This window comes from Pristis pectinata, chromosome 30 (assembly GCF_009764475.1).
Source record: "Pristis pectinata isolate sPriPec2 chromosome 30, sPriPec2.1.pri, whole genome shotgun sequence".
NCBI classification, from domain to species: Eukaryota; Metazoa; Chordata; class Chondrichthyes; order Rhinopristiformes; family Pristidae; genus Pristis; species Pristis pectinata.
In genome coordinates, this window is record NC_067434.1 from 19,822,276 (window position 1) to 19,838,416 (window position 16,141).

Below are 16,141 nucleotides of genomic sequence, written 5' to 3' on the forward strand. Positions count from 1 at the left end.
TAACTCATAACATCAGTAATAGCATCCACTGAGGGAGAAATTAAAAGCTCTTTCCTGAACTTTACATTAACTTTTGGATGATTTGTTTAAGGGGTTATGTGTCCCGTTACAGATAGAATGATAGTTCAGTACTACACTCAGCTTCCCACATCCGTACTAAACCATGAGTGAAGAGATCTCAATGCTGGGTTCCAGGACCTGGGAGATGGACAGATTGATTGAGTTTGCTGCTGCTCCCTGAAGGATCTTCTCTTGAGGAGCTGAAGCGGCCATTAGATGAACCGAAGTAGATCTTATTTTTTAATTGAGAAAGTTAAGGGCCAAGACCTAAAGCAGAAAAGAGTTGGACAATGTTCAGGACGAGTAAGGTAGCAACTAAATTAAGGCAAGCTTCAATTTTATAGCCCAGTAATTGCAGAAGGAAGGAATACTGAGTGCGGTGAAATGTTCTACAGGCCTAGTATATAACAGATCAGTGTAAGATATGCAATGAAATTGTCATTGCCATAGACCAAGGGAGCAGGACAAATAGCATGGAGGACAGAATATTTAGAAGAGAAGAGAAAATATGGAAGTGGCAATGCTGATAGTTAGGAAATAAAGGCATAAAAAGTTGAATTGGACAGGGAAGAAAGATTAGATCTGGAGAAGTTTTCTCAACAGATGAATGTTTTCTTTTTTGTCCAAGAATGCAGAGAAACTGCTGGAAATTAATGGGAAATATTTAAATCTTGCACGGGTTTGCGTTGTACAGACAAAGCATGAACTGTTGATGGTAAGAATTGTGGAAAAGATAGGAACAGGAATTGACCATTTGGGCCTAATACCTGGTTCACCCTTCATTCAGATCAGGACTGAACCTGTGCATCAAGTCTACTTTTTTGCCTCTTCACCAAATCCCCTTGTTCAAAAAGCTGTAGCTGTGGCTAAAATAAAAAAAAGATGTTCAGTGATTTATCAAGGAAAGTGAGGCAATCAAGCTTTAATACTTCAGCATTGCACGATGGAAGAAACAGATATCCTTTGTGAATGTGTAACATGAAGGAATGTTACAACATCAGTAAAGGGCTGGCATAGTATTAAAAGTAGGAGGCCATCAATAGAAAACTTATTGATTTGATGATGGAAAGAAAAAGATTCTGAGGATGACCCATAAACTGCAGCCACAGATATGGTTATTTGAAGGGAAGGTACCAAAGACAAGTTTTTTTGAAAGTGTGTAGTGTCAGTTTTGAGGTTGAGAGCTGAAATCCTGTCTATTGTTTTGGTGTTCAGATCAATGAAAAACGTAGCAGATTTCAAATGGTATTACATTAAAAAATAAATAAAAGGTCACCAAAAACAAGGAACTGTCATTGGATCAGACAAGAAGTTCTAAATAGATGAATTGATTTAGTATCAGCAGCACTTTCCACAACTATAGGAAGCTCAGACGATTGTAGATCAGGCTGGAAGTTGGGCGGAAGGATAAACTAATTTTCTTTGGAATAGAATATGGCAACAAATCCTGAAGAGGTTGAGACAGTAGGGAAAGGGCTGCGACATTGGAGTCAGGAGAGCAGAGAACCTGACCACCTGCAATGGAATCCACTCTGCTGCTGGATGTGTTATGTTGGAACAGACCGATAGAGGTCATTATTGGCTGAAATGAGAGGAGACAGTGAGCCACAAGGTTCAGCTTGACCTTCGAGATAGTTTTGTACAATATATCACCCTCCAGCCCAATGTGGCCACTTGATAATCTGGAGAGGACAATTTACAGTTCAAAGTAATAAGTAACAGATACTATCCTTGGGCGTGTGATCTCAATACTCATTTGCAAGGCAAATGCAAATGTGCTTTGACAAAGGCTGGCAAAGTAAATTGAAAAGCAGAATGTTGCTAAGGGTCAAGTAAGTAGACATGAGCAGCACATTTACTGGGATGGATTGAGTGTAGCCTTTTCCAATCATGTGTCTAAATCAGTGCTAGCCTCCTTGCTGACTAATTGGCTTACACTTGTCTGGAAGGGGTAGGCGGGTGGGATGGTCTGTATCCTTGGCAGGTTCAATGAGCCCAGGAGCAACTGGAGGAGCAGGAATGAAGCAGCTGGTCTTTCTTCTGATGACGCTCACCTCGCTACTCTGAAAGCAGAGCTGCTCCAAGCACCGAGGGAATTTAAGTGGAATGTTTCAGGTTACCCATTGCATCTGTCTCAGGAGTCCTTGAGACCTTCTGTCCTATTGCCAAGAGAGAGCAGAAAAACATCTAAACTAAGATGTACGTATGGTCTGGTATAAACAAAGTGAAATTATCCTCGAGGACAATGAGAACAACTTCAATTCTTTCAACAGAGGAGCAAGAAAAAGTTCAGCCTGGAGCTGTGCCCTTTGCAACAGTTTGTGAGGTGTATTTTTAAGAGAGACGAGATGGGCTGAGTTTGTTTTCCTTGGAGTGGAGGAGGCTGAGGGGGGACCTGATTGAAGAACATAGAACTTAGAACATGACAGCACAGTACAGGCCCTTCTGCCCACAATGTTGTGCTGACATTTTATCCTGCTCTAATATCTATCTAACCCTTCCCTCCCAAATGTTAAACCTTCCCTCCCATTTCTCTATTATTCATGATAGAACACAGAACAAGTGTGGAAAACCATGAGGGGCAGAGATAGGGAAGACAGTAAGAAACTTCTGCCCCACCCCTTAACAGAGAACATAGAACAGTACAGCACAGGACGGGCCCATTGGCCCACGATGTTCTGCTGAACTAATTAAATCAATGGCTCCTAATTAATCTAATCCCTCTTCCCCACACATTGACCATCTCCCTCCCTTCTCTGCATCTTTATGTACCTATCTCAGATTCTCTTAAGGCTCTTGTGTTATCTGGCTCCACCACCACCCCTGGCAATGCATTCCAGGCCCCCAGCATTCTCTGGGGAAAAAAAACTTACCTCGCACATCTCCTTTGTACTTTCCCCCTCTCACCTTGAATACATGCCCTCTAGAACAAGACATTTCAATCCTGGGAAAAAGATATTGCCTGTATGTATGCCTTGCATAATTTTATAAACCTATCAAATCTCCCCTCAGCCTCCACTGCTGTAGAGAAAACAGCCCCAGCTTTTCCAACCTCTCCTCATAGCATATGTCCAAACCAGGCAGCATCCTGGTAAACCTCCTCTGCACTCTCTCCAAAGCCTCCACATCCTTCCTATAATGAGGCGACCAGAATTGAACGCCAAACTCTAATATGTGGCCTAACCAGAATTTTATAAAGCTGTAACGTAACTTCCTGGCTCTTAAACTCAATGCCTCAACTAACGAAGGCAAGCATGCCATACGCCTTCTTCACCAGCCTAACAACCTGTGCAGCCACCTTTAGGGAGACATGTACCTGTCAAAAACAGAAGGACGTAGGTTGAGGGTAAGCGGAAAAAGATTCTGAGCGATCTTCTTCACCCAGAGGGTGGTGGAATCTGGAACGCAGTGCCTGAGTGGGTATTGGAAGCAGATACTCTTATAACATTTAGGAAGTAGATAAATGAGCACTTGAATTGCCAGGACCTAGAAGACTACGGATTAAACGTTGATAGACAGGATTAGTGTATCTGGGTAACTGATGGTCGAAAGGCTTGTTTTTGTGCTCTTTATGACTCTATGACGAAGTCTATAAAACAATGAGAAGCCTAGACAGGGTAACTTAAAGGGATATTTCCCTTTGCAGAGGGATCAAAAACTCTGGGGCATGGGTATAAGTTAATTGAAAGACTGATTAGAGGGGAGTGGGGAAAAACTTAGTTTACTTAATGAGTGTTGGGAATCCAGCTGGCAAAGAATGGTAGAGGCGGAAATCATCATCAAATCTGAAGTTTAGCTCCTGAGGAGCCATAACTGGGAAGTGAGATCGGCTAAATGTCCATTTTTGGCTGGCATGGGTACATTAGACTCAATGACCTCCAGTGTTGTCGATCTCCATTCGATTAAGAAACAAGCCGTGTGACTGATATCCAGTGACAACTAAGACTGCTTTCCAGCATACCACGTGTTAAGCTGTTGGGTATTATTTTCTCCACATTCCCATCAACTCTCCTCGAATTCTACCACTCACCTACACACCAGGGTCGGGTTACAGTGGCCAATTAACAACTACTATCTAATCTGATCTACATAGTCTTGGATGTGGGAAGAAACTGGAGCACGCGGGGAAAACCCACAGGGAAAGTGTGCAAACTCCACACAGACAGCACCGGAGGTCAGGATTGAACCCAGCTCGCTGGCGTTGGCACTATTAGCTGCACCACTGTGCTGCCCGTAAAGTCATTACTGTTTGCAGGAGCATAAATTAGCTGCCATATTTTTTGGATTATGACAGGGGTGCACTTTAAGCAGCTTTCATTAGGTCTAAATAGTTTTGGACTAACCTGTGGTAGTGAAATAGAGACATAAGGGGACTGCAGGTGCTGGAATCTGGAAAAACAAACAATCTGCTGGAGGAACTCAGTGGTTTGAGCAGCATCTGTGGGAGGAAAGGAATTTGCAGTGTGGGAGATGGTGATCATTGGTGGGGGTCACAGTCCAGGGTTTGGTATGAGGAGGTATCTGAGAGCTGTCATGATCCAGTCCTGATGTAGGCTTTCGGCCTGATACATTGACAACTTCTTTCCCCCCCCCCACAGATGCTGCTCAACACGCTGAGTTCCTCCAGGAGATTGTTTGTTGCTGTGGTATTGAAAGATACTGCATTTCTGGCCTTCAGTCTCAATAGCGGTGAAGACGAGACTGTTGCTTGTTTATAAAAACCCACCTGGTTCACAAATGTCCTTCAGAGGAGGTCATCTTCCACTCTTAGCCAGTCTGCTCTCCCTGTGACTTCACATCCAACAACATAATTAATTCCTAACTACCTTCATAAACAGATTAACAAACTACTCTGCTCGGGGAATTTAAGAATTTGCAATGAACGTTGGCCTTGTCAGCGACGTTTACATCCTGCGGGCAAAATCAAAATTCCATTCCCCTTACACTCTATTATTCCATCATTCTCAATCATGTTTCTAAATGCCGTGGCACCCTAGTCTGATATTTCCCCTGCACACACCCACCCTTCCCACAACCTCCTTTTCCAACCATGTGAAAATTCTCTTCTTTACAAATCTCTTGATAACAATCTTCTGAAATTCTCCAAAAAAAACCTGCAGATGCTAAACACCCTAAAAAAAACTATAGAAAATGCTGGAAATACTCAGCAGGTCAGGCAGCATCTGTGGGAAGAGAAGCAGAGTTAACAAGTTCCGACAAGTGAAATGTTAACCCTTGTTCTCTTTCCATAGATGCTACCTAACCTGCTGTGTGTTTCCAGCATTTTGAGAGTGGTGAACCAGGTAGGTTTTTGTGACAATCCAGTGGTTTCATGGTCATTGTTACTGATAGAACCTAAGTTCCCCGATTGCCATGGTGGGGAATAGCCCCTGATTGATGGATTTATTACGCTAGCCAGATCTTGGATCAGGCAATATGATTCTGATTACATGATCCAAAACACAGCATTCAATATCTGTCATCACACAGTGTTGGTCGGTGCCACTCTCTACCCTCACTGAAAAGTTGTAGGTTCAAATCCCACACTGGTGAATGGGATTAGTATAGATCAGTGGTTGGTTTAGAACATAGAACACTACAGCACAGTACAGGCCCTTCGGCCCACTATGTTTTTTATCTTATAACCCTTCCCTCCCACATAACCCCCTATTTTTCTATCATTCTTGTGTCTATATAAGAGTCTATTAAATGTCCCTAACCTATCTGCCCCACAACTTCTGCCGGCAGTGCGTTCCACGCACCCACCACTCCCTGTGTAAAAAAAACTTAATGCTGACATCCCCCTTATACCTTCCTCCAATCACCTTAAAATTATGTCCCCTCATGTTAGCCATTGTCGCCCTAGGAAAAAGTCTCTGACTGTCCACTCGATCTATGCCTCTTATCATCTTGTACACCTCTACCAAGTCCCCTCTCAGCCTCCTCCTCTCCAAAGACATGGACGTGGAGGGCCAAAGGGCCTGTTTCTGTGCTGTATGGCTTTATGACTGGGACAGGATCTGGACTGATCATCCATTTCAGGACTGAGGGAATGATCCAATACCTGCTAAAACTTGTCATTGTCACATTCTCTTTTGTGGGATCTTGTTGTGTACAAGTTGGCTGCTGTTTCCTCTACGTTACAACAGCCACCACACCATAAGGGCTACATTGGCTGTAATAGTGCTTTTTTAACGGGCTGTGTTTGTGTAAGGCTGAGGTTGTGGAAGATGGCATATAAACTCTTACTGTAAATAGACACTCAACTCTTTGAAGATTATTGCCCATACTAAAGTGAAAACCATAAACTGTTACAAGTATTTGAAATAAATGTTTTACCTCTTTTTATTTCTTCAAAACTGGTTCAATTTCTTGTTATCTTTGTTAAATTATATATAAGTGATTTTAAGTGAAGAGGCTCAGAGTGGAATTTCCCACTGTGACGAAAGTTGACTGTCAGTCTCAACTTATTGACTATTGAAGTTAGGCCTGTATCTCCCTCAGACTGTTGCTCTAATACTTATGGTATCACACTCCAAGCTACTGCAGAGTAACAAATGGACGACTCCCATCCCAACCCCCCCTTTTAAATAAACTATAATGAATTTTCAATGGAGATACAAGAGACTGCAGATGCGGTAATCTGGAGCATTCGAACAACCTGCCGGAGGAACTCAGTGGGTTAAGCAGCATCTTTGGAGCCAAAGGGATGGTCGAGACTGTGTATTAGGTCCTGATGAAAGGTCTCGGCCCAAAATGTTGACCATCCCTCTGCTTCCACAGATGCTGCTCGACCCGCTGAGTTCCTCCAGTAGTTTGTTTTCTCACAATGAGATTTCACTGTTCCAGCATATAGTGGGTGCTGTGTACACACACAAAACCACGTGGCCTTTCGCAGCAGTACATTCCGCACATGACAGGGTTGTTTGAATGAAGCCTGTTGATGAATTGGCACAACTGGACAATTCCCAAATGTTTCTCTATTAAGAAACAGGCAGCTGGAAGTTAGAATTTGGGATATGTGCAGAGGAGAGGGAAGATGATGCTTGATCTTGACCTCCCTCTTGAGGCTTCAAGGAAGCCTGGTGCTGTTTATAGGTGAGGCTGTAAATCTCTTGCAAAATGGATAGAAATCCTCAGTCATAAATGAATGAAACATACCCCTTTTTAGCCAATCAAGATCAGCTAGAAAGGTTCTCTTCTCAACCAATCAGATGTTACTTTTTTTCTGATGGCTGTGCAAGAACCTAATGGCTTCTGAGAGTGACAGTTGCATGCGTATTTATCTAACTAGCAATGCAGAGACTGGGGATTAGACACTGTGTGACGTCTGTGTTAGGAAAATCAGCTCCCTAAGTGCCCGTTATGTCATGTGGCATTTGCACACACATTATGTACTATTATGCACTGCACTTCCTGCCGTGTTGAAGAAGCCCCCCATCATTTCAACTTGGGTGAAATGATGGAACTGAGGTAACAGTTTATGGTTTCTATTTTAAAGAGCTGAGTGTCTATTTAACAGTAAGACTTTATATGGCATCTTCCATAACCTCAGTCGTATACAAACCTTAAAGGTGGAACTGAGAAAGGACATAAGTGGTCTGGGAATTAATTAGTTATAGAATGAGGAATTAAAAAGACAGTTAAAGTAAAATGAAAAGGGCCTAAAGTTTGAAATAGTCTGTACAGCAGGGCATACAGTGTATGTAATGAGGAATTAGGAGGAATGAATATGTAAAACTAGGGACCAGTACCAGATCCTCAACTATTTACATCAAAGGCTCAACCCAGCCTGCTACTCCCATTTGCCTCTCAAGGAGTGTCCAAAGTTGCTTTGCAGCTCCCAGTGCTGTTCTCACTGCTGTGCCCACCCCACAAAGCAGAGTGGGCCACAGGTGGGGACTGGGCCTCGGGTGTCATAACCTGAGACCCCACTCCTGCAACACTCTGATGGTCCCTCGACAGCTTGTGCTGCCTGAGGGCCTTCCCACTGCCTCTGCATGTCTCTGCCTTTAGAAGCACTTGAAGTAGACTTAAATAATTTAATAAAAGATACATTTATTGAAAAGTACACTAATTTGATTACTTAGATTCACTTACCTATTTAATGAACATTGGTACCTCCATTTAAATGAATGGGGCTGTGCTGGTTAGACCAGTTGTGGTCTGGATATGAAGTGTATCTGTCCCCTTGGCTTGGGATGCTTTGGAAGAACCCTTGGGGCCGAAATCCAGAAGGCACTGATACACAAAGTCATAGTGTCGTACAGCACAGAAGTGGGCCCTTCAGTTCAGGTTGACCATTGTACTTATCTATACTAAACCTTACTCCCCACTCCATCGCCTTCCATGTCTTGACACACTCATTGAATGGTGCAGCACAATAGAGGGGCTGAATGGCCTCTTGCTTCCATTTCTGAAGTTCCAACCTGAGGTACGGTGTGACGAAAGTTGTGTGCCTCACCATCCTGACAAAGATATTTTGCAAGACAAGTTTTTCACTGTACCTCGGTACAAGTGACAATAATAAACCAATACCAATAGAAGGCAGTGTGATCCAGTCCATTGCCTGAGAGGGAAAAGCAGAGTGTGAATTATCCAAATATTCCTCTGATGGTACAAAGTGAGGAAGCTGAGCCGTGAAAAGGAGGCAAAATGTCTGCTGAGGTACACAGGCAGGTGACACAAGTGGCAACTTGCAAATGGAATCTGGGAAAATATGAGTCTTTCCAATTTTGAAGGATGGAAAAATGGTGTATTTTTAACTGGCAAGAAACTAGTACATATTGGTCTGCAAAGGGATTTTGAGTCTTTCTTGAGGTGCAACAAGCAGGAGACACAAGAGACTGCAGATGCTGGAAACCTGGAGCAATGCACAAGATGTTGGAGGAACTCAGCAGGTCGGGCAGCATCTGTGGAGGGAAATGGACAGTCGACATTTTGGGTGAAACCTCTTCACCTGGACTGGAAAGACAGGGGAGATAGCTAGTATAAAAAGGTGGAGGGAAGGGGTGAAAGAAGAGCAATTAAGCAGATGCAGTAAGCAATTAGGAAGGCAAAATGTAGGTTAACCTCTGTTTCAAGGAGTTGGGGGTGCAATAAGTATGGAAGCCTTGCTGAGACTGAACAAGTCTTGTCACGAGCCTATTTGAAGCACCGAAAGCAGTTTAGTATCTGAATCTAACTCGGCCAGGAGCTGGTACCACACGGGTTCATTAGATTGATTCCTGTCCAGTGAGGAGAAATGAGGAAGACTGGTCCAAACTCATCACACATTAGAAAAATGAGGTGTACAAGATTCTGAGGGGGCTTGTCAGGGTATTTGATAAGAAGATATTTCATAGAGTCATACAGTTTGGATTCAGGTGCTCCGCCCATACTTATCTATACCAATGCCATTTCCTCACACAGCCCAGAGCCTTCAATGCTGCGTCATCTGAAGAGTCTGGATAGGCTGGGACTTTGTTCCCCTGGAGCATAAGAGGCTGAGGGGTGACCTTATAGAGGTATATAAAAAAAATCATGAGGGCGTAGATAAGGTAGATGGTGACAGTCTTTCTCCCCCAGAGGGGAAGATTTAGAAGGGACCTGACGGGAAACTTCTTCAAGAGAGCGCTGGGTATGTGGAACAAGTTGCCAGAGGAAGCTGTAGAGAGGGGTACAATTCCAACGTTTAAGAGACAGTTAGGTACGTACGTGGATAGGAAAGGGATTTGAGGGATATTGGCCAAACGCAGGCAAATGGGACTAGCTTGGATAGACGTCGTGGTCGGCGTGGACAACTTGACCTGAAGAGCCCGGTTCTGTGCAGTGTAACTCTATGATATAATTCTTAAATATCAGAGTATCTGCCTTCACATCTCCTTGTCTATGAGTGCCAGGTTTCAACCACTCTCTGCATACATGGGTTGTAAGGGTCAGTGGAATGTAATGGTATAGATTGGTCAATGAGGAGGCACCACTGTTAAAGACGTAGATCGAAAGCATGTGGCAGGTGTTTACTCCTCCAGTGGTAAAGAGGTTTTTCTCTCTCTGCCTCAACTGAGGCTTCACATTGCAACTGAAAAATACTAAGCAGTGTGGAACTGTGCCTGATGTGTTTTTTGCTGCTGGTGCAGTGGAGGCCAACTTGTAGCTCCTACAGCACAGAACAAAATTCCTTGTTCAGAAGTGATTAATTTAGTCAGACATTTAATTATTAGTTTAATTAGTTCAGCATAACATTGTGGGCCGAAGGGCCTTTTCTGTACTGCTCCATGTTCCTTCAGCTTATTAATCAGAAATTCAAACAGGGGCAGCTAACGTCTTCCTGAACGTTTCCCAAAAATATGGAGGCCGTCCAACCTCCGGAGGAACAGAGGTTACTCCTGCACACAAGGAAATTTCATCTCAACACAGCTTCAGAGCATCGCCTTATATTAAGAACGGTACACATCCCCTAAAATTAGTTTGACCAATATCTCTTGGTAAGCAAGGACATAAGCCTGCCTTGCATCCCCACCACAGGATATAGTGGGAGACAAATATAACATAACTGGGAAACAAAGCCACCAGAGTAAAAGCACAATGAGGGGAATTTATTTCTTTTGCTTTGATTAAAATACCAGGTTTTTGAGAAACCATTTCCTGCTATGCTAATATTGAGTAAACAAGAGAGGGTTTAATTAGCCTGCTGTGAGTCCACTGAATGCATTTAGGTCAGTGACAGGCAAGAAGTAATTCTTATTTCCTCTGCAGTCATCTGTAATGGCAGGTACCTGATCTGTGTCCAGCACGCCTATTCACACTTTGATGCCACAACTGAAAAAACACTGGAAATTTTTTTTCAGGGGGTGGTTGAAGGCGTGGTGAGAATGAGCAGAGTCAAAGAGAAACAGGGTGGAGGTGGCTGGCGGCAACACGCTGTTGGCTCTGGAGGAGGATTTAACTCTCAGACCTCTCTGGGACTCAGTTCAGGTCTCTGTTAATGGGCTGAGCTTCAAAGAGCAAGTCTGATTGCTGAGATGATCTTTGTTGGTTTCTGCTCCTCCTATGAGAGAATATTATCTCATGTACCTTGCTGCTGTTTGAAATCTACGATGTCCTCATTGTTATCACGGGCCCTGATGTCAAATGTAGTGATTTGAGACATAAAAAGGTGGTTATTCTTGGGAACCCATGGAGAGAATTCCAGATACCTTTGTGATTTAAATGATTTGTGTAATTCTGACTTGATTTTTATATGGTGCAGAGGGGAAAATAGCTGAAAATTAGGACTGGTGTTGCTGATGAGGCATCTGCAGTGAAACCTGTGTGAGATAACTTGGGAAGGTGATCTCAGAAGTCTCAGCTCTGCATCAGGTGCTCCTTGATGTTCTCTGATTTGCACTGATCCAATTTCTTTAATAGTACAGCAACACAAAGTATGTTCTCTTGCTGACTAACTCCAGCATGAGTACTGCATTAACCAGAGTGGCAGTGGCAATGTGAGAATGCTTCTCAGAAGGCTTGGATTGGGAAAGGAATGTCACAGTCCCTGACTCCTGTTTGTTTGAGCATCATGTAGGGAGGGTTGGGTTAGTTTGTAGAATAACCTGTTAGCCCTTGGTCTTGAACAGCCAAATGGTGACCAAAAAAAATGTGTCCACTGAGGAATCTGGACCTTTAGAGGAGGTAGAGAGCTTTTGTGAGGGAGTACAGTAGTGATAATGCTAATCTAGGAAGCCTGACTTTGTTAATCTACTGCTACGTCTAATAACCTCTCTAAACTGATCAGTACTTCCACAATACTGAGACTTAATTCTGGAGCCCAAGGCTAGGAAGATCAGTAACTTCAAGATTTGGCACATTGCTGTGAAATGCAGAAATGCCAGATTCAGCTGGCTGATCTATCAGTTCCTCCTCTGCTAGAGCTCCACAGAGACCAAGACACCCCAAGGATTATGCTGAGGAATGGCCTCTTGATCCCATCTCAGATTTGGAGCAGGATCTATGACCATACTTCAATGTAGTGCAAAAGAATAGGAAAATCACTTCCTTTTAATATTTTACTTTAGATTAATATTTTTAATGCCTCTGAGTTTTGGAGATATTTAGAAGTTGTTAAAAGTCATTGACAGCTGGTAAAGCTGAGAGGGAAGGAAGAGGGATTGACTTATTTAGTCTCGCTCCCCAGTTAGTCCTTTGTCTGTTATCCAATTTGTTACAGCACTTGCAGTGCTGCTCCTGGTACTTTTTTGGAAGTGAATAATTTTCTTCCTCAGCTAATTTCCCAAATCAATTGACCCTTCTACTGAGAGGATTAAATTTACATCAGATATGCAAAGTATACAGCAACATCTACAACCGTGGTTTAAACATAGTAAAAAAATAAAGCAGAACATACAAGTGGTTTCAAGGTAAATGCTTGGTACCAGGGCAGGGTAGGAATGAAGCATTGCTGGTTTGCCGGGCTTGTTTTGCAGCCCGGACACTCCTGCAATGCTCTCATTCACGCATTGCTGTATCCCATCCAGACCTCCTCCCTCTTGACAATTCATGTCAGAATGTGCTGATACAGAATGACTGAGTCACCAAAACATCACTTTCAGCATACTGAATTTTCAAGGAAGAATGGGAATCAATGTTAGCAAAACCACTGTGCGAATGGATGATTAATCGCTCAGCTAACATCAACACAAAAAATCACATGGTCCCGCCTGTTACTACAGAACAACGATGTGAATGACAGAATCTGCATACGGTGACAGATTCCAATTGGTCACAATGCAATCACATGAGCAGCAGGATGCCACATGCAAGGAGGAGCATGGGAATGGTGGAAACGGGGTCACATCTGTCATGGATCAAACAGCAGCAGCAGCAGCAGCAGACAGCTCGTTTCGGCCAGAAAGCATAAATAAACAAACACAAATTATCTGATCTGTTTTAAAAAAAAGTCTTTTTACTAAATTTTAATTGACGAAATTTCACAAGGACAATGGAAAGAACCCACGGCACCTGCCGTATCATGCAAAACCATTGATAGTCATACCTTGGCTCATTCTAGTCATCCTTGTAGCACTTTAGAGAAAAAGTAAGTAAATATTCTAGGTAAGTTTACAATTTTCTTAAACTATCACATTTTGGTCTCAGCCCTTTCACTGTCACTGCCCAATTGAACAGTAAAATGTTTTAATTGAACAGTGTCAGTGAAAGGCGATTGGTAGTCTTTGAACCATAACACACACTCACTGGCAAACCCATGCTATGAAATAGCAGTATTGGAAACTATGTATAAAGCTTGCTTTACTGCATTGGGGGAGAAGAGAAAGTCACCGTACAAATCTTCCTAAAAAAATCTGCACCCCACAAAACACATGGACAGTGTGTCTATGACATTTACACGGAAGTATGCTTAACAAATACTAACTGTGGAATGAAATGACTACCATATAAAAATATCTGCTAGATTATTATTACTTTCTGCCAACATTCACGTCACTAAACCATCCCAGTAAAATATTATTGTAAATTTTTTTCACCTTAGAAAATGTAAAAGTTAATTTAGAAAAAATGACATCAATTCACAGGGAGTAGAAGAAAACCGGTTGATAATGTAACAGTCAGAAAGTAATGTTTTGCGCATCTGACTAAATTCTATTAATTACATCCTCCACCCCAATATTGTTCAGCTGCGTCTGCACTAACGATATTGAATTAGTCACAATGTCATGAATTTAAAATGACCCAACCCCATTTCTAAGGTGGGAAGCAGTAACCACCTTCACCAGGAGTTGCCTCTTTGGATGCAAGCCATGTTTCAGTTTAAGATAATTATAAAAATCTTACCCCTTTCTGTACCCTAATGCTATGCATTAAACTAATTATTATGGTGCTCTGTGTAAACCATCAAACATTAAGTAATTGCTTCAAATAATAATGTCAGTGCTTTCTGCGGAGAATTAATTGGTGTTGGATAATGATTGGTTTTTAGGTTCCTCTGGTTTGTTGCTGTTGTGCTGCAGGAAATGGATATGATGAAATCTGTTGACAAACGCATGCATATAGACAAACATGTGCAGACATATATGATGCGGTCCGTAACACAGGAAAGTTCTGCTCTGGGGAATGGGCAAAGATGGAAATTCACAAACATTCTTTGTCATCAGTTAGCATGGTCATAGCAAGCTCTCTCGTCAAGCACATACTTCTGCTTTTCCCGGGGATCCCTTGTCTTGTTCCGGTTTGGACGGTTGGTGGAAGATGGGATGGAGTGCACAGACGAGCTTTTCTTACTGGAAGAGTGAGAGGAATGAGACGAGTGCGAAACGCTGCCTCGGGACTGGCCAGCATTGTGGTCAAATTGCATCAGGCAGAAGATCACATCAGTTGAGACAAGTTCAAACTCGTAGGGTGGATTTGCGATTACATATCTACAAAAGGACAGGAAAATACAAATGATTCATGCCAGTTATCCCATCACTGCAGTGATTAGAAGTAAACCTGGCAAACAAATAGATTTTTTTTAACTCTTGCTTTTGAATATATCTACAAGTGCACTTAACAACAATTGGGAAACCAATGCCAAGGACAGGAAACTCTGGCAAACCATCATCCGAGAAGGAACAGCAACTTTCGAAGCCAACAGATGTGCAGAATTAGAGGAAAATGGAAAAAGGCAGCAACAACCAAAGCCCGATCTGGCATCTGGAACCACCTGTCCTGAATGCGGAAGAACTTTCAGAGTCAAGATTGGACTCATAAGCCACTTGAGAGCCCATAAGTAGATCAACGGAACGAAGACCATCATCCTCGACCTCGAGGGATAGCCACGACGACAAGTGCACTATTGATGATTGTGTTTCTACAGAGGAAATGGATAGTCTGGCTGCTTCTTGCACCCAAACTGTCCCAATAATTGGGCTGAAAGCAAACTGCTGGAGGAACTCAACAGATTGAGTAGCATCTGCAAAGGCAAAGGAATTGTCAACGTTTCAGATCGAGATCCTGCGGCAGAGTTGATAGTTCCTTTCCCCTCCACAGATGCTGCTTGACCCACTGAGTTCCTCCAGCAGTTTCTCTCTTATTGGAGACACAAGTTGCTCCAGACTCCAGCACCTGTAGTCACTTGTGTCTCCAACAATTGAGCTTCTTTTTGATGGCTTTCCTAGTAAGTGAAATTACAAGTTGAGACAAGCCATTCACAATTTGGAGAGCTGAGCTTTCTCCCACATATGTACCATTGCTTAGATCCTGACTGCTATCTTTGAAACAGTTAAAACCTTTGAAGAAGAGGTTTACCAGGATGCTACCTGGATTAGAGGGCATGTGCTATAAGGAGAGGTTGTACAAACTTGGGTTGTTTTCTCTGGAGGCAGAGGCTAAGGGGAGACCTGATAGAAGTTTAGAAAATTATGAGAGTTAGAGTAGACAGCCAGTACCTTTTTTCCCAGGGCTGAAATGTCTGATACTATAGGCCATGCATTCAAGATGAGAGGGGCTAAGTTCAAAGGAGATGTGCGGGGCAAGTTTTCTTTTACACGGAGAGTGGTGGGTGCCTGGAATGTGTTGCCAGGGGTGGTGTTGGAGGCAGATATGATAGAGGCATTTAAGAGGCTCTTAGATAGGCACACGGAAACGCAGGGAATGGAGGGATATGGATCATGTGCAGGCAGAAGGGATAAGGTATCATTAGCTTAAATAGTTCCGCACAACGTCGTGGACCAAAGGGCCTGTTCCTGTGCTGTACTGTTTGATGTTCTAAGTAATTGAAACTGTGGGTGTTGTAGTGACTGAAAAAGGTTCATTCCCTATACTGTGTCAAAAGAAAGCCAGAGGGATGTATGAGTGGGTCCAGTATTCTTTGCTTTGCCATCTGCTGTGACTGTTTAACAGAACTTACTTCTACTCTCTGGATAAAGAGAGTCTTGGTACAAAAGAAATAAATGTTCAGAAAGGTGAGGACATGCAGCCAATTCATTATGTGCACCTACTACCATTATTTCACGCTGGAACAAGTGATAGGGGTTGGGACTCATTGCTTGGCAATGTTCTGAAGTCAACTTATGTGTACAATGTCAAATTGTGTTGCTGTACCCCGGGATGCCATTGTCTGCATTCA

At 42.9% G+C, this 16,141-nt stretch overlaps 1 protein-coding gene and 1 long non-coding RNA gene across 2 annotated transcripts in view; one reads left to right on the forward strand and one right to left on the reverse strand.

Moving 5' to 3' along the window:
* LOC127584757 (uncharacterized) overlaps positions 1-16,141 on the forward strand; it is a 42,707-nt gene that overhangs the window by 18,061 nt on the left and 8,505 nt on the right. The gene's annotated exons all lie outside the window — the stretch shown is intronic.
* The window catches only part of LOC127584756 (calcium-activated potassium channel subunit alpha-1-like), a 779,405-nt gene that overhangs the window by 8,879 nt on the left and 754,385 nt on the right, over positions 1-16,141 (reverse strand). Inside the window, 2 exon segments of the mRNA XM_052041687.1 lie at positions 13,073-13,101; positions 14,229-14,453. Of these exon segments, the coding sequence (XP_051897647.1) occupies positions 13,073-13,101; positions 14,229-14,453 (254 nt within the window).